Source organism: Epinephelus fuscoguttatus, linkage group LG5, assembly GCF_011397635.1.
Source record: "Epinephelus fuscoguttatus linkage group LG5, E.fuscoguttatus.final_Chr_v1".
NCBI lineage: Eukaryota > Metazoa > Chordata > Actinopteri > Perciformes > Serranidae > Epinephelus > Epinephelus fuscoguttatus.
Window position 1 is genome coordinate 1642152 of NC_064756.1, and position 18423 is coordinate 1660574.

The 18423-nt window shown below is 43.9% G+C and overlaps 2 protein-coding genes across 2 annotated transcripts in view; one reads left to right on the top strand and one right to left on the bottom strand.

Annotated features, from left to right (window-relative positions):
* LOC125889525 (ATP-binding cassette sub-family G member 4-like) overlaps window positions 1-13171 on the top strand; it is a 31013-nt gene extending 17842 nt beyond the window's left edge. The window contains exons 3-15 of the mRNA XM_049577596.1: window positions 2647-2764; window positions 2978-3110; window positions 3356-3406; window positions 3977-4122; window positions 6512-6635; window positions 6735-6849; window positions 6941-7083; window positions 7573-7671; window positions 7780-7948; window positions 8048-8148; window positions 8428-8586; window positions 8676-8794; window positions 9121-13171. Of these exons, the coding sequence (XP_049433553.1) occupies window positions 2647-2764; window positions 2978-3110; window positions 3356-3406; window positions 3977-4122; window positions 6512-6635; window positions 6735-6849; window positions 6941-7083; window positions 7573-7671; window positions 7780-7948; window positions 8048-8148; window positions 8428-8586; window positions 8676-8794; window positions 9121-9346 (1703 nt within the window). The 3' untranslated portion in view covers window positions 9347-13171. The remainder of the gene's footprint in view (window positions 1-2646; window positions 2765-2977; window positions 3111-3355; window positions 3407-3976; window positions 4123-6511; window positions 6636-6734; window positions 6850-6940; window positions 7084-7572; window positions 7672-7779; window positions 7949-8047; window positions 8149-8427; window positions 8587-8675; window positions 8795-9120) is intronic.
* Window positions 1-13391, bottom strand: part of abcg1 (ATP-binding cassette, sub-family G (WHITE), member 1) — a 391642-nt gene extending 378251 nt beyond the window's left edge. The window contains exon 1 of the mRNA XM_049577595.1: window positions 13161-13391. The gene's annotated coding sequence lies outside the window, so the exon portion shown is untranslated. The remainder of the gene's footprint in view (window positions 1-13160) is intronic.
* Window positions 13392-18423: the final 5032 nt, after the last annotated feature.

Below are 18423 nucleotides of genomic sequence, written 5' to 3' on the forward strand. Positions count from 1 at the left end.
AGCGTCCCAGAACATCAACAACCAACACACCCAGGGTACCTTGGACGTCATATGTGGACGTGGAAAGTCCATGACCAAACGTGGACATGTGACGAGGTCACAGTGAGGACGTGATGGTTGTTTTTTGGACCATGTTACCAAGTGACTCAGCCGGCAGCGTGTCATGCTGCTGCAAAAGGTGGCTTTTGCTGTTCATGCGTGACGCACGAAGCAGCTGTATTTGACGACTTCAGAATGAGAATGGCTGGCATGTGTGTAAAGGGAGACTCAAGTGGGTGCACATTGACCCCATTTTCATTCACATATCGTGAGCGGAGAGGCAAGGGATCCTCTTCCTGATTGGCACCAGTGCATTCCTCAGGTCGTCTTATTTCATATGATATCAGTATCTTCACTCTAACTAAGAATCTAAGAATCTAAGAATCAGACCACCACAGCCAGTGAAAGTCATGTCGTCCCTGCAGAGTGACAGAGGTTGAAGACAAAGGGTGCTGCCTGCTGATGATGGATCGGCTCTTTTAGCATCGACTGTTTGATGTGACCGCCTGGAGGCCTATTTTAAGAATGACATTTAATTTGTGACAGAACAGGTAGGACGGTCGTCTTTGACCAACTCCTGGACTTCTAGTTCCAACAAGAGAACGTCTAGTTGTTGTTGTGTTTCCTGCAGCACAGCACAGAGGCTCCTCTCAAAGGTTGCAGTGTGTTGTTGAGAGATGACGCAGGTGAGTGCTGGGGGTTAATGCTGTTAGACTCAAGTGCAGCATTTGATACTGTGCAGTGTAGGAGCCGTACTCAGGCTAAAGCTGTGGGTCAGGAAATGATGCTTGTCTTGTCTGACTGAGTGGAATCAGGCGTGTCAGGGGCTTTCAGAGGAGCAGAGGTGATCTACCATGAAACGATAAAGTTGATTTTGACAGCGTGAGCTGTAAATTTGTGCTCATGTGTTTGGGGGTGTCCGGATGACGCAGCAGGTCAGTGGTGTAAGGTGGTTATGATGGGCCCCAGTGCACATTATTGTGACAGGCCTGATCGTGCACGCTATCGTGCACATATTGTCTCGTCACACGATCAGAGACTTGACATTGGATAAATTTAACATACATGTTACCCAGCAGTGCTGTGCACAGACTTTTTGCAGGGCTGTGCTCAAGTGAAAGAAAAGGCACCCCTTCCACAAAAAGTTTTTACATGCAGACATTTTTTTTTGTTCACTTTTAAAACACGCCCTGCCAAGAGGTTTAGTGATCTATAAAGTAAATTAAAAAAAATCAACAAATCTTTACACATTAGAAAACTCTGTTCTCTGAATAAAGAGATGTTAAAGACATGTAAAACATGCTGAGGTTTGGTTTATTAAGACACATGGAAAGCAATTCAACGTCTGCTTCTGCTCGCCACAGGCAGGTGGTCAACTCTGACCGAGAGCTGGAGGGAGACGTTGTGATTTTACACCAGACTAGTTTACTTGTTGTTAAACTTAACGGTGGGTTATTGCCTAAATTAGTCTGGCTGTATGAGATGATTTTATTGTGGATTAATTGAACAACTATGACAAACAGTGCTGAGGCTGAGGGCAAACACCATCACTACCTGTCTGTCCAGAGCAGGTCAGGGAGACGCGACGTGACGCTGCTCTGCAGGGCGCTCGGCTTGTGCTCATTAACTGTGGTGGCTCTGACGGGACGTTGGAGAGGGAGGGGCTCGACTCAGATGTAGTTGTCGTGTTAAATATACATTTTATTTCCTCAGTGGTGTTTGACCCGTTTGTTTTTAGAAGCACTAAATGAATTAAGTTTTTTTTTTTTTTTTTACGCCTCTGCACCGATAGCCCGGCTGTAGGCGTTATGTTTCCTGGTTGTCTTTTGTACGCCTTTCCCATTCTCATGAACCCGGTATCTCAACAACAGTTTTTACAAATTTGGCACAAACATCCACCAATATGCCAATTAGACTTTGGTGGTCAAAGATCAAAGTTAAATGTCGCTCTGATCTTACTGTACATCCGTGTCATTCTCGTGAACATAATATCTCAAGAACACCTTTTGAGATTTCCTTGAATTTGGCACAAACATCCACTTTGTCTTAGGAATGAACTTATCAGAATCTGGTTGTCAACGGTTAGTATTTTAAGGTCACTATGACCTTGTGTGTTGCGTTCATGTAAACGTGATATCTCAACACCTTGAGGGATTTTTTTTTTTTTTTCAAATTTGGCGCAAACATCCACTTGGACTCAACGATGAGCTGATTAGAATTTGGTGGTCAAAGGTTAAGGTTTCTGTGACCTTACATCCGTCTCATTCTCATTAACGTGATATCCCAAGAATTCCTTGAATTTGGCACAAACATCCACTTTGAGGTAAGGACAGACTAATCAGAATTTGGTCATCAAAGGTCAAAGTTTAAGGTCACTGTGACCTTGCATTTGTCTCATTCTTGTAGAAGTGATATCTCAAGAATACCTTTGGAGATTTTTTTGAATTTGGCACAAACATCCACTTTGGGCTAAGGATGAACTAATCAGAATTTGGTGGTCAAAGGTCAGTGTCACTGTGACCTTGCATCATATGATATAGATACAAATAAAGATAGAGATAGAGACAGACATGCTGAAACGGCCAGTGCCTCCTTTGTTGTTCCTAGGTTTCAAAGCCTTACTGAAGTGCCTTTCTGGAAGGTTCTGCAGTCGGGAGCTGATAGGAATTATGGGGCCCTCAGGGGCCGGGAAGTCCACCTTAATGAACATCCTGGCTGGATACAGGTGAGAAAATTCCCTTTTGCTTTACAGCTTAAGAAAAAGGTTTAAAATTTCATCCTCAGTTTTATGAGACAAAGTTCAGATTTATCAAGAAAAGCTACCAAACAACCAAACGCAGCACAGTTAGAGAAATGATCTTCATCACAGGCACTTATGGCACACTGCAATATAGAGCTCAAGGCTTTACATAACTGTGTGTGTTCTCCCCCCGCCCAGGGAAACAGGGATGAAGGGTCAGATCCTGGTAAATGGGAAACCCAGGGACCTGAGGACGTTCAGGAAAATGTCCTGCTACATCATGCAGGAAGACATGCTACTGCCACACCTCACTGCACGAGAGGCCATGATGGTGAGCTGTTACTGACAGTGCTCGTAGCACAGCCAGGAAAATCTGAAGTCATCCTCAAAGTGTGCTTTTATTTCAAAACTCTGTGGTGACAGTGATAATACTTCTGAACCCGTGATGACAAGGTTGATAGTTAGTGTGGCAGCGTGCTGCAGGGATCGGCCTCTGAGACCGACACAGATCTGTACTGCTGTTAAAGATATGCTGCATTACATGGTTATGACACATGTGTTCACTCTCTGCTGCAGGTTTCAGCCAACTTAAAGCTGAGTGAAACTATGGATGTGAAGAAAGAACTGGTGAGATGAACATCTACTATTTTAACACACACAGGAAAATGTGTCAACAATAATACGTCCTCTTAAATAAACTGAAGCCTGGCCTGAAACACACAAGTCATATCTAAACCTCACCAGCTGATCACAGTTAATATGGAGTCATGAAACATGCTGCACACTTGGCTCTTACAACCAGCTGAAACTTCTCCTGGTTAGAATTCCTTCAGTGTTCCTAGTTCAGGAGCTGAATGATCCACACAGGTCTCTTCCTCTCAGACACAAACAGAACCAGTGATTTAAACTGGTAAAAACACTGACTGAAGTAGTTTAACGTTACAAGTAAGGTTCCTCTCACACTGAGCACTGTCGCTGCATCCTGTGCTTAGCGCCACTGTACATGATTGTGTCTGGTTTAAAGGAAGAAAAACAAGGCCAGAGCGTTATTTTTCTCCTGTAGCAGAAAGGTTATCAATGAATCCAGACCTTTCTGGAGCACTGACACAGCGTGGTAGAGACAGGTCTGGCTATGTGAGACTATTTTCAAACGGACTGGTTATGAATCTCCTCCTCTCTTTCACTTTCTCTGTTCAGGTGAATGAGATTCTGACTGCGTTAGGGCTCCTCGACTGTGCTCACACTCGTACCAGCTCACTGTCCGGTGGTCAGTGTAAACGACTGGCCATCGCCCTCGAACTGGTCAACAATCCTCCAGTCATGTTCTTTGATGAGCCCACCAGGTGAGACACACAGATGCTGCCGATCTGATGATGGTTCAATGTTAACTTTAAAAGTATTGATTACATTTTAAGTGTTTGTAATGCACTTCCTTAAGATAGATAAGCATTCATGGAAAGGCTTTGACCCTTGCCATAGCAAGTCAATGGGCTGCTTCTGTGTAGCTGTGTCCCAACTGGGACTGAAATACAATACAAACTTCTGATGTGTTTTACTGCTTGTTTTATTGGGGTGCAAGTTCGTTAGTTTATCCACAAACTGTCCATGTGAACATCAGGACTGAAAATTTGAATTCAATTATTGTCTTTTTTTGCACCAAGCATGACGTGCTATGCCACGGTGGCACCGGTGTGTTTTCAGCTTGTGCAGGTGGATAACAGTTTAAGTATCTGAGGTGAAAGCAGCAGGACTGACTTGACGTGTTTATTGAATTCCTGCTGAGAGTCAAAATTGACTGTTTAGCAAAAGATTTTCTATCTGTGGCCGATGACCCAAGATGTTAGACGATGTTATTAGAGTCCTGATCTGGGGCGCAAACCAGAACTTTGGTTTTACTGGAATTTAATTAAAGATAATATTGACACATACAGTTACTGATGTCGTCTAGACACTTGTACAGAATAGGTAGATGTGAGAGGTCAGCGGGCTTAACAGAAAGGTAAAGGTGTGTATCATCAGCGTAGCAATAGAATAACATACTACCAAATAGACAGATTAAGTGCCTTAAGCAGAGCATGTAATGAAAATAAAATGGGCCCAACAACTGACCCCTGAGGCACCCCACAGGTTCAAAGAGCACAGGTGGATACCTTGTCATCAGCAGACACCAGGAGGAATGTCCGGTTGGATGAATAAGGGAAACCAGCTAAGTGCTACACCAGATACCCCAACCCATTTTTTCAGCTGATGAATCAGAATAGCGTCATCGGTCGTATCAAAGGCCGTGGACAAATCTAAGAGAACTAAATTGGCAATTTCACCTTGGTCTGCATTAGCATATCGTTTGTGACCCTCAGCAGAGCCGAGCTGATGGAAGTCACATTGGTGTTTGTCAAATATCAATACAAAAAATCTTGGATGTAAAAGGAAACTTAGAAACAGGTCTACAGTTCACAGATGTGGTTTGTAGAAAAGCAGACATCTCTTGGCAAATGCAGTTTCAGTAGGTCCAGAGGGCACATGTGGCTGCGTATTTAAAATGAGTCTTGTGACAGCTGGACATACGGTGTTGGATCGACTCTTGAATCCCGAACAATTAAACTTTTAATTACAGTGGTGCCATCTGGCAGGTGTGAGTTGTTGGACGCTCTGGGACCCGCAGTCTCTGACAAATGAACCTTTGCAGAGAAGGATGGATAAAACAATCCCGAGAGAGTTCACTGATGAATCCCTGATAATGACTGAAGTAATCCTAAACAAGATATCCACCACCCTCACTGTATCGTCACAGGTTTTCTGTAGTTAATTAACTCAGGTATTTTTACTTCTAAGCGACTAATGGGAACAACAATCTTTGAAACTGGTCCAGTATCGAGCCAGAGCCCTGCAGCCAGCAACGGCCGAAGTGCACATTTCAAATAACTTTAATTTTAATAAATATTTTGTTTTGTGTCTACATCTAAACATTTTCCATATCGGTATGTTTTGTGTTTTAATTTTGTAAAAGCTGTTGAAAAAACATGCCCTTTTTTGACAACACAATTTAAACACTTTCGTCAATTATTCTGGTTCATTGACTCACATAACCTTTAAGCTCAGGTGGAAGAGATTTCAGAGAAATGAAGCATTTGAAGATGTTCCAAGAAATGACGTCAGAATAAGCAAAAATACCACTGTAGGCCCTGGTGGACTGTTTCTGGAGTTGGACACACCTTAACCCTTTGAAACTTGGAGTGACATCACTTTCCTTGTCCTGCTTTCAGACACCTTTCACAAGTATTTAAACCTTTGATCCCTGAGCAAATTGGTTTGATTTCTTTTCTGTTTTTTTAATTAGCAATTGGCAATTTGGCACAGCGTCCTCCAAATTGCAGGAAATTACTGAAGTGACAAAACGTCATTAAACACTCCGACCACCAGACTCACGAGCAGCTTCTTTCCTGAAGTCATTCACACTCTTAATCAACACACAACATGAACAGTCATAGTCTCTCAACAACAACACTCTCACTGTTTTTATTTCTACATCTCAATAACGACAGCGGACTGGGCGATTTGCTGACTCTGGCACTGCATAGCTACCTCATTTATATAATGTGCAGTGTGTTCAGTGTTTGTAATATTGTATGTAATATTAACTCTTACGCACCAACCAGGAGTGGCACTCCACATTTTGTTGTATCCTGTAAACACAATGACAATAGCACCCAGTACGTGTCTGTCTCTGTTCAGTGGCCTGGACAGCGCGTCGTGCTACCAGGTGGTCTCACTAATGCGCTCTCTGGCGCTGGGAGGACGGACCATCATCTGCACCATCCACCAGCCGAGCGCCAAACTGTTTGAGATGTTTGACAAGGTAAGTCTGTCAGGAGATGAGGAGCTGAGTGGATGGAAGTTGGCACAGACTCTTTCAGTTGGAAATGTTTTGCCCTTAAATTCTTTTGTTCCTCCGCAGCTTTACATTCTCAGTCAGGGACAGTGCATCTACAAAGGCACAGTCCATTACCTCATCCCCTATCTGAAGACTCTGGGCCTTCACTGTCCCACCTACCACAACCCTGCAGACTTCAGTATGTCCGCTCCTCATTCATTCATAGATTTGTGAGAATGATTTCTGATTCCTTCATGATCTGTGTCTCTGTTCTCTGATGTTTCCTTCAGTCATCGAAGTGGCATCAGGAGAGTATGGAGACTTGAACCCGGTGCTGTTTGAAGCCGTCCAAGGAGGAATGTGTGCGTTAGAGGAGAAGAAGAACCAGTGTGATACCAACGGGCAGGCGGTCTGTGCAGCAAAGTTCCCCATGGTGCGTAAAAAACTTTATTCATATAGCACCTAAGAAGAACTGATCTCCAAAAGGCAAAAAGTTAAAGACAATATTTTTATTTTTTTTATTTTACTGACCATACTCTTCTACTGACTTAACTACTCAGGGTAAACAAATTTTTGACCAGGGGTGCCCAAACTTTTGCACGCCTCTGTACAAAAAAAGAAAAAGAAAATGGCAGGCCAAGTCCTTCCAAAATTACATCCCGTATGGTCAACTACAGACTCCATGTCCTATTTCTATATATTCTCACTGTATTAACCGTTATTATAAACTGTGCATAACACGATCAAACATGTATTACGATCTGGACGAACGTAGACTCCGTGTCATCTTTATGCACAATGTTGTCAACAATCTCTTTTAGTCTGTTAACGTGGCGCTGACAGCAGGACGTTGTGTTGTGCTGCACTGCCATGATGTGGGTTATAATCATGGACACATATTTAAATGCTCCTTTTTCCTCAGGACACTGGACACATAGAGAGCCATACTTTTGCCACAAGCACGCTAACACAGTTCTGTATCCTGTTCAAGAGAACCTTCATCACTATATGTCGAGACCAGGTGAGAACATTCAATACAGATATTTCAGCTGTGCATGAAAAAGTCCCATTCTATACCTCAAAATAAAGTTACCTACAACACTTTGTCCTGCTCCTGTTGTGTCCTCAGGTGCTGACCCACCTCAGACTGATATCCCACATCGCTATTGGTGTGTTGATAGGTTTGCTCTATCTGAACATCGGCAATGACGCCAGCAAGGTCTTCAACAACACCGGCTTCCTGTTCTTCTCCATGCTCTTCCTCATGTTTGGAGCGCTCATGCCAACCGTGTTAACCTGTGAGTCTGACCGGGGAACGTTCACAATGCACAAGGACAGCAAGGTCAATATGTTGTGAAGTGACAGATGTGTGTGAATGTCTTTGTGCCCTCTGTTAGTTCCTCTGGAGATGTCTGTGTTCCTCAGGGAGCATCTGAACTACTGGTACAGTCTGAAGGCGTACTACCTGGCCAAGACCATGGCTGACATCCCCTTCCAGGTGAGCTGGCAGTGTCGGGCTGGTGGGCTGGACGTGTTGCATACAGCTCAACACAACTACACAGTACAATGCTGCACTCTAGTGGTGGTTGATTGTACTGCCTGGTTGTGAAGTTATAAAGGGGAAGATTAAATTTTAGGAGAAAAACAGTTACTCCTTCATACATTTTAAATACATACAGTGTTGTTTGTGATTGGGCTGAGATGGAAGATCCAGGCCAGAGTTTTATTTTAGTGTGAACTCTTACCGAAGCAAAGGTTAATGAAGTCGTTATTTCAGGTGATCTGCCCCATCATGTACTGCAGCATCGTGTACTGGATGACAGAGCAGCCTCCTGAAGCCACCCGCTACCTGCTCTTCATAGCCCTGTCCACCTGCACTGCCCTGGTAGCCCAGTCCCTAGGCCTCCTGGTCGGGGCTGCCTCCACCTCACTACAGGTACTGCATGTTTGCATCGTTGGATATCAGACACCACGGCTCATGTTGTACATATGAGACAGAAACGTGTCCTTTGCACCCTGATACAGGTCGCCACGTTTGTTGGTCCTGTCACAGCCATCCCAGTGCTGCTGTTCTCTGGATTCTTTGTGAACTTTGACACCATCCCCAAGTATCTGCAGTGGAGCTCCTATGTGTCGTACGTAAGGTGTGTACCACAGTCAGGAGGTTTTGTTAGCGTTTGGACGTAGGGATCCAGATGTTGGTCAGCTGCTGTGGCCACACAGCTACATCACTGGACATAACTCCGCCTCACTCACAGGTCCATGCCAGTTTCCTGTGGCACATCTGGCACTTGAGTTTTTGAGCAGATTCTGAAAGTGTCCCAGTGGCTTGGGTCATTTTGTGGACACACTGTGGACATTGTAGCCGACAGATGACTCTAGTAGAGTTGAAGAATTTGCAGTTTTATTTGAACTTTGAGTCATTCTGACTCAGAATCAAGACATGAGTGTTTGTGTCTCTCTCCCACAGGTATGGCTTTGAAGGGGTGATCCTGTCCATCTACGGGATGAACCGCTCAGAGCTGGAGTGTCCGGGGAAGGTGTGTAAGTTCCAAAAGCCTGAAGAGGTTCTGCAGTTACTGGATGTCGAGGATGCAAAGCTCTACTTAGATTTTATTGTCCTGGGCATTTTCTTCATCATCCTACGGCTGGCCACCTACCTTGTCCTTCGCTACAAGGTCAAGTCTGAGCGATAGGTTTCGCTTGGCTCACCGTCCAAATCTCAAGGCCCTCCCTGACATCATCCCAGACCTGGTCTCCTTTCTGTGCACAGACAACAACTTCTCATGCGGGAATTTGTTTTATTTCATTGTACGCGTTGCTGCTAAAAGGACAGAACATAAATTCTGATCTGTTCGACTGCCAGCTGTGCAGTGACTGATGACGCAGAGCAGGGAAGAGTCATCCTATAAATCCACATATACCTGTTTTACCTCGGACATCAGGACTTGCTGTGCACAAAGCCAGGTCAGCAGTGAAGAGGGCGAAGAGACTGAGCCACATTCAGCAGCTTATCCTGTACGTCTGATATTCCTGCAAGGCAGAAATTTTTTGAGAACAAGGTAGATGTGATACATCAGCACTTATTGGCGGGGACATGATGTTTGTTCAACACTGTGTGCTGCCATTCTGTCTGTCAGCGCGGGAGTGTTCGGATTTTTGGTCCAAATACAAAGTGTTTCCATCAGTCTGTTGATCCTAAACCCTGAGAACAAATGCTTTCACTGCAGTATACAGTGGCTGCAAAGGTTTGGGCTCCCCTGGTCACAATTTAGTTTACTGTGAATAGTTAAGTGAGTAGAAGATGTACTGATGTCTGAAAGACAGGAAGTTAAAGAGGAAACTTTTCAACATTGTACGCAGGGTCAGTGTTTTAACTGTGTTTTGTACAATTTTAGAGTGAAAATAAGGAAAGCAGCACCATGCAAAAGTTTGCAGCACTCCAAGACATCTGAGCTCTCAGACACCTTTTCCCAGGGTCTCAGACCTTAATGAGCTTGTTCGGGCTCTGGCTTGTTCACAGTCATCGTTAGCAAAGGCCAGGTGATGCTAATTTCAAAGCTTTATAAAGACTCTGACTCCTGAAAGCTTGTCCCAACAGTCAGCAGCCATGGGCTCCTCTAAACAGCTGCCTAGCACTCTGAAAACTAAAAGACCTGATGAAGACTAGAAGAAGATAGCAAAGTGTTTTCAGGGAGCTGTTTCCTCAGTTGGTCATGTCAGTAAGAAATGGCAGTTAACAGGAACTGTGGAGGTCAAGCTGAAAACTCTCTGAGAGAGCTGCTCGTAGGATTGTTAGAAAGGCAAATCAAACCTCTGTTTGACTGCAAAAGACCTGCAGGAAGATTTCTCAGACTCTGGAGTGGTGGTGCACTGTTCTACTGTGCAGACACACCTGGACAAATATGAGCTTCATGGAAGAGTCATCAGAAGAAAACCTTTCCTGTGTCCTCACCACAACATTCAGCCTCACAAGTTTGCAAAGGAACATGTGAACAAGCCTGATGCTTTTTGGAAACAAGTCCTGTGGACTGATGAAGGTAAAACAGAACTTTGTGGACACAATGAGCAAAGGTATGTTTGGAGAACAAACTGTTAAACACGGGGGTGGATGGATGATGCTTTGGGCTTGTGTTGCAGCCAGTGGCACGGGGAACATTTCACAGGTAGAGGGAAGAATGGATTCAGTTAAATTCCAGACATCACAGCATCTGTAAAAAAGCTGCAGATGAAGAGAGGATGGCTTCTACAACAGGACAATGATCCTAAACACACCTCCAGATCCACAATGGACGACCTCAAGAGGAGCCAGCTGAAGGTTTGGCCACGCCCCTCACAGTCCCCCGACCTAAACATCATTAAACATCTGTGGATAGAGCTCAAAGAGCAGAGCATGAAGACGGCCCAAGAATCTCACAGAGCTAGAAGCCTTTTGCAGGAAGAATGGCTGAAAATCCTCCAAACAAGAACTGAAAGACTCTGAGCTGGATACAAAGTGTTTAGAAGCTGTGATACCTGCCAAAGGGGGCGCTACTGAGCACTGACCATGCAGGGTGCCCAAAGTTTGGCTTTGAATGTTTCATCTCCAGCGTCATGCCCTCTGGAGATCAGTCCATCGTCTTCTTACTGAACTACTCACGGTAAATTAAAGTTAAAGTCCAGCGGGGCCCAAACCTTTGCAGCCACTGTCATGTAATGTTCCTGGAACAGTGAACACTGGAAGACAGCAGTCTGCTTGAGCTCATCTCTGCTCTATATTCTTGTTGTCGTATGACAGAAGTTGACAGTTTGGAGTCCCACATTTATTTCCTTTATTTCATTGTTGGAGCTAGATTGTTTTTAACATGTTGATAGTTGTTAATTAAGCTTTATCATGATTGTCGACCAAAAATTAATATTTTTTGTACCTCGATGATGTAATCTGAAATCTTAAAGAGTTGTTCAGCCTTAATCACTTTATACTGTACTGTATTATCTTCATTCACAGTTATGTAGATGTATTTAAGCCAAAAAGATGAATTACTGTATCGTTATTATTCTGTGTCACACATGGACACAACACGCTCATGCAGTCATGTTTGGTGCTATCTGAAGTTTCATGTTTTATTTGAATAGCATGTTTTAGAAAATGCATCTGGACTGACACGTGACACGAGAGCAGAGCCCAGGAGGGGACATGAGGGGGAACACCGACGCTGACGTATCACACATGCTGTAACAGTTATGTCATTTTATTCTCAGCCAAAAAGAGGAGTCATGGAGGAGTGTCTGTGACGTGTCCTACGGTAAAGAGAGGTCCAAAACATGGAGCCCAGGACGGGACATGGAGGGGAACAAATCTAATTTTAAGCTAATATTTAACTCAAACCCACTGACAAAAAATCACGTATAGAAGCACGTTGTCCTCGAACTCTGTGATGTTGGATGAGATGGTTTAAGAGAAGAAGATTTAAAGTTAACAGGCTGTTCATGGTTAACGTCATGTGTGTGGTGCATACCAGGGATGAGTGAGTACATCATCTCTGTCTGTACTTGAAATGGGCGGAGTTTATGCCATGAGTGGGTGGGGTTTAATCAAAAGTTATTTTAAGCCTGAAATTTATGTTCATTATTTATATATATTATTATTGATTATATTGATAAGTTGAAAGCATACGGGTCGGCCAGTCTGGTCCCGTTGGTCAGTGTTTACTTATTCAAGTAACACTGGCGGTCCCGGAGAGTGAGTGACCTGACATGGTGCGTTGGTAAATTCAGTCTGACGCTCTACACTAAAATGAGAGCCCTGTTGGTGGAAGAAACACAGCGTTATATTTCTACATGAATGAACCAACGGTTAAGTTAATCACACATTCACTCCGCTCGGCGCTCTGCTGCTCCGTCTCCACAGACAGAGTGTCCAGAGTGCGCTCTGCCACTCTGAGAGTGCGCTGCTCTGGATAACCCAACGCTACATTCAGACAGTGCTCCCAATTTATCAACGCTCCAGTTTGTGTCAGAGTGCGCTCCCACACTCACAATGAGTGTTTCTGAACACACCACTCACATCATCTTCCTCCATCGTCTAAAACAAGACAACACAACTTGTTAGCTAGCGCTAGCTAACGTCTGTGGAGGACTGTTTTGCCTCCAGCTAAGCCCCGCCCACCAACAAACATCACACTGTTTTCATTACCTAAGTGGAAAGTATTTGCAGAACAGCTGCAGAACTCAGACTCAAGAAAAGTAATAATGCAATCTAATTCTTTAGATGTCTAACTATTCAAAGTGCCTCACAAACAGCCTCTCTGCTGAAACTCCAGTAACTGTGTTCAGTTCAGTTTGAGCTTTGAGTTTCTGTTAAAATGTGATCATGAAATATCCAAACTGCCCGTACAAACAACTCTCTGCCTCCCGCCAACAAGTCGTCACATGGAATTAAAAGGTTCATCTGATTCATATGTTCTTATTTTTTCTAACTCTTTTTTGGAGTTATATGCATTTTTGGACATTTTATTTAGAAAACAAAACATCATCCTCACTGTGACCTCGTCACATGTCCACGTTTGGTCATGGACTTTCCACGTCCACATATGACGTCCAAGGTACCCTGGGTGTGTTGGTTGTTGACGTTCTGGGACGCCGTGTCAACTTCAGCCTGTTACATGCATTGTCTGTTTTCAAAATACACTTCTGTTTTCACAGGAAATGTACAGTTTGATACAGTCTCTTTCAAAATAAAAGCACTACGTCAGTACAACACCACCAACTGATGTTTTTTTTCCTTCAACAACCAACACTTGTGATATGTTTGACCAACACACACACATTGTTGGGTTTAGGAAACAAAATGTAACTTACCATAGTAACCGACCCTGGGTCTGTTACCATGGTAACTGACCCTGTGAACCTAACCTGTTTGCTGGCAGGTTGTCTTCATCACAGCCTGAGTTTCTGGGTGTGGTCCAGATCACATACATTTTCTCTTCATTGTTAGCACGTACTGCAGCTGCCCTTAAAAAGTGTGTACTGTTGCGTGCAGTGATCGCACACAATCAGGACAGACTACTGTCTCATTACATCACACCCTGAACTTTGACCCCTTCCGGGTGTACTGTGCGTCAGAATCTAAATCCTGGTTGGATATGAGTAAGTTATTCAGGACTATCTAAGTGTAACCATGTAAGTGTTCACACAGCATCCAGGCAGCCCTAATCTCTGTTTGTGCTTGACCATCGTCAGACGAGAGCTGATGGGTTCTGAGACTGAGACACCTCCAGCTCAGAGTCAACGCTTCGTCTGTCCTTCTGTCTGAGAGAGGAGGTTGTTTTACACAGGAAACACTGTGACTCTGTGCACCACACAGCTGGCAGTGTGTTGGAGCAGTGAAATAATAAAATAAAATGATCTGAAAAATAACGTTTGATCACTATGGTTTAAAGTGTCAAACCAGTCGTCCACACACGCTCTGTCACTCTTGATGAGACTGGTCCCATCACTGAAGTGTAGCCTGTATGTTCCTCATCATGTGTGTTGAGGCAGCTGTCATGGAGCCGCTGAGAGCTGCTGAGCCAGAGATGTTCAGCTCAGCATCAGGGCTTTTAAATCATCCTTGAGCGCCTCCTTGTGGACACAAATAAAACAGCCTGGCTCAGCAGGCTCACTTCTGTCTCCCTCTTGTACACCACCACGCCCAAACTACATGACTCATCTTCATGTTGTGACGTGCTGCTCTAATGTTTTAATGCTGAGAGAGGTCACAGTTATCGTGGCCATGTCAAGACAGAGTCTGACTGAGGAACTGAGATATTTTGGAGGAACACTGTGATGAATGTGGCCAACTAACTCCAGAGCTGCCTCCTCCTCCATCCACACCCCTAATCAGCCCCAGATTATAGAAGGCTGTTGGTGGCTGGACTCGTTCCTCTGGCTTGTGACAGGTATGTTGTTAGGGTTCCTCTGGACGAGCTGTGATCTGAGCATGATGCGTGTGGTCCTGCGTCGAGGCCCCGTATCAGAGGTGGTGAACCTGCTGCTGTTTGTCGCCCTCTCCTTATTTTGATCCTTTTATTCAGCCTCACAGCTGATTTGCATGAACTCTACCTATCTTGCTGCTCTCATGAAACCAGCTGGGTTGTTTATCTTTTCTTTCAGTGGAGCAGAGCGCCATCTTGTGGGCAGCTTGGGCCCCTGAGCTCAGTAAGAGTAAGAGCACCAGGACACGACTGTAGATGGCTCCGTATCGCTGTGAGTATTGGTGTGTTGGCGGTGGCACCCCTGGGTGCTCCTCAGTGACCTCTGCTCACCTCCTCTGGTTTAGTTTAGCTAGCTTCATGTTGGACAGAATATTTCACTGACTCGTGGTGTTTAGACTCTTTTGAGCTAATTGTAATAAACAGTATTTTAATTACTGGTATTTGTGTTGATTTGACGATCAATATTAAATGTTCTCCCAGCAGCTCTGGTCTCTTCCTGTCTGCTTATTTTTGATCATTTCAATAAAACATCTGGTTGATTTTAACGTCACATCTGTGCTTCAGTAACCAGCCTGTGTGGCCCTGAATTCAACTCCTTTTTTAAGGTTCTTGAAAGTGTTTCCTGAGGTGTCGTTCCCTCAGGTGCTGGTGTCTGTGTTCTTCCAAATTTTTCCACTTATTGCCCTCGACACACTTGATACAGGGCTTTAAACAAATGTATATTAAGCTCCAGGGCTACTCATGAAATGCTTCGGACGCTCACTGGTTTGGTGACGGGGCTGGTTCTCCTCCTCTGATAGAGTCGACTCTGGAGCTCAAATGTGAGAATAATTATAATGATTATAATAATGATGCTTCTCATGATAAAAAATTACAAAGTACTTCACAAAAATACAACATTAGAAGATGATGAAATAAACCACTTGAGTAAAATAGGTGAAAAATAACAAAAGTTAAAGGGCCTTTGTATATAAACAGGTTTTAAGAAGTGACTTCCAGTTCAGTGAGCTCACACCATGAACCCTGAGAGCACATTTATAAAGTGTGTTTTTAAGGGATTTGACCAAAGATAAGGGACTCCTCAGAGAGTGAGGCCCAAACAAACTGTCAGCCTCACTTCTCAGCTGAGCCTTGGCTCAGGGCCTCAGGTTACGACTGGGCACACAGAGTTAGATATATTATATTAACTAGTCCATACCCACTGAGTGCACAGCTGCCCACGTACAGTTTCACATGGTGTGTGTTTGGGATACAGGTCATAGGAAACTGCAGATTAAATAGTCAACTGAACCCATTAAGAAGAGCAATGTATTCAGACAGAGTGTTTGTGAAGCTGATAGTACGATTGCTTTATTGAAAGTACAGTAGTACCATTGCCAATAGTGGGATAGTTAGTGGGCTGAAACTGTACATTAGTAGTTGAGGCAGCACGTTGAAAGGCAGATAGTTAAAGTGTTTAAACCAACACCAACATTGGTCCACAGGGGGAGCCACAGCGATCGGTCGCATTTTAGCCATTTTGAAGCATTTTTCTGTTGTTATAGCGCCACCCAGTTGCCAATTAGAGTTAAATTTCTCCAGTCACCTTGAGGCGTCCTGTTCTACATATCTTTCAATGGGTTGCTATAGCGCCCCCCTTTGGCCAATTGATGTAATATTGCTTCATTGGCATCCTCCCATGACCCTCTACCACTGTGCCAAATTTCACATGGATTGACCAAGTCAGTGAGGAGAAAAACATGGAACACACACACACACACACACACACACACACACACAGAGTTTTCCTCATTATATAGTGAGATAATCTACAGACACATTAGTTTCTCTCTCAGTGAACCAGTTAAACCAGTTCACTCAGGAGGTAAAAATCCAGTCAGTCTGGGAGCGACGACATTTCAGCAGCTCGAAACCTTTAAAATCCTGCTACAGTGTGGAAACATGAACCTGCAACAAAGAGAAAATACAGAAGCAAAAAGGTAAATAAATTGTAGTTTGTGTCTCAGGACATTTTGTCCCTCAGCTTCTGTGTCCAGCAGCATCACAGGCTGAAGTCAAATATCAGCTGTCTGTCATGGTTTCACCCACAAGATGGCTGCTCTGTTCAGAAGCTCTCCACATATATGGAGCTGCAGTTACAAGTGTGGCCACTAGATGTCGGTGTACAGCCCGAGGATGTCGAATCAAATGTCTTAAATTCAAGTCTGTAAATATGAAGCCTTAAAAGTCATGAAATAATCTAAAATTTGACATTTTATTTATTTGAATCTTGTCAGACTGAGTCAGGCTCCTCTGCATGAAGTCCACAGATCTTTAACCCTTCACTGACTCGAACACTGTCGCTTTACTTTAGACTTGGACTGAACGTGTCGGCAAACTCTCTCTATAAACCATGTTCCTGCATAAAACCGTCCTCTGCATGAGACCACACATTTATACTCGCCTGCACTGCTTGAATAAGAGATGATTTGTCCAATAATCAGTCTTAAATATCTTTAAACATAAACAAGTTACTAAATCAAAGTTTAAAATGTAATGATGGCTGTACACACCACAGACCACTGTGATTTGTGGACTCTGCTTTGAAGCCTCTAGTTTGGCAATCTAGCCGTCGCCATCTTGAATTTTCAGAGCCAGAAGTGACCATATTTGAGGAGCGAGGGAGTGATCACAGACGGTACAGTTGTCTTGAGACCAAATCTGTTTTTGTTCCAGGCTGTCCTGGATGGGTCCCTCAAGAAAAAGGTTTGGAGCCACTGAGTTGAGGCATTTACTGCAATGACAGAGATGTACAGTGGTAACATGCTATGGTTTCTATGACAACCAAGTTGTCCTCAAGTCTTTAATGGATGGGTTAACTAACTTTAAGGGATTCCTCAGTTACATGTAGACCTTATGTCACTGAGATTTGCAGTATTGGCGTTTGCTGCGAGTCCATCGTTCGGCTCCAAAATGGCGACAGACTGTTCTTTGCATGACGCAGAGGATGAAACATCTCACTGTTGCAAGTGTGAAATCTGGTCTACGTGTGAACGTTCAGTCAATGTCTTAGAATAATCAGAAAAAACTTTTGAACCAGTTCTAAACACTTTGTCACCGCAGTGGTTTTCAGGTGTCTGTTAAAGTGTTCGCTGGGTGAATTCAACACTTGTAGTGTTTTTAATATAAGTGTCATGAAGGAGGAACTCTGCAGTCTGTGTGCTTCAGTTTCTGATCCGTACGTTCATCATTCAGGGAAAATAACTTGTGTTAGTGCTGTAAGGTGCACAGGTGCTTCGCTGTGACACTCGACCAGCTCAAATGTAGGGATGTCTTACGGTTAAAGGCTAAATGTGTGAATATGACTTGGTATGAAACGTGTATGCTGTTATTGCTGTCATCCTGAACACAGAGCCACTTGTACAGTCAGAGGCCGAACACATGCCGCGGCACTGACCACCTGGAGAACCCGCGGTCCGGCTGTAGTTCTTATTTTGTGTCAGCTCTCATGAGGTTGGTTGGTCCTCGTCACATGATGTGTGGTGCACGCTGCTGCAGCTTTCAGAGTCAGATGGTTAAAAGAATGTACCTCTAACCCTCATTTGGTACCACATCCCAAACGAACGATCTGATCAGGCTGGAGGTCTGATCTTCCCTCTCAAGTGTGATTTTAAAGTGTCCAAAATAAAGTTATCCATCTTCCACAAACAAGCCTTAATGTTTTGGAAAATGTTATTTACCCACAATTCCATTTTATGGAACAATAGGGTCGTAACTATAAACAGAAAATGAAAATAATGTGAAATGTGTCTGTGATTGGTTGAATCCAGATGCTCAGT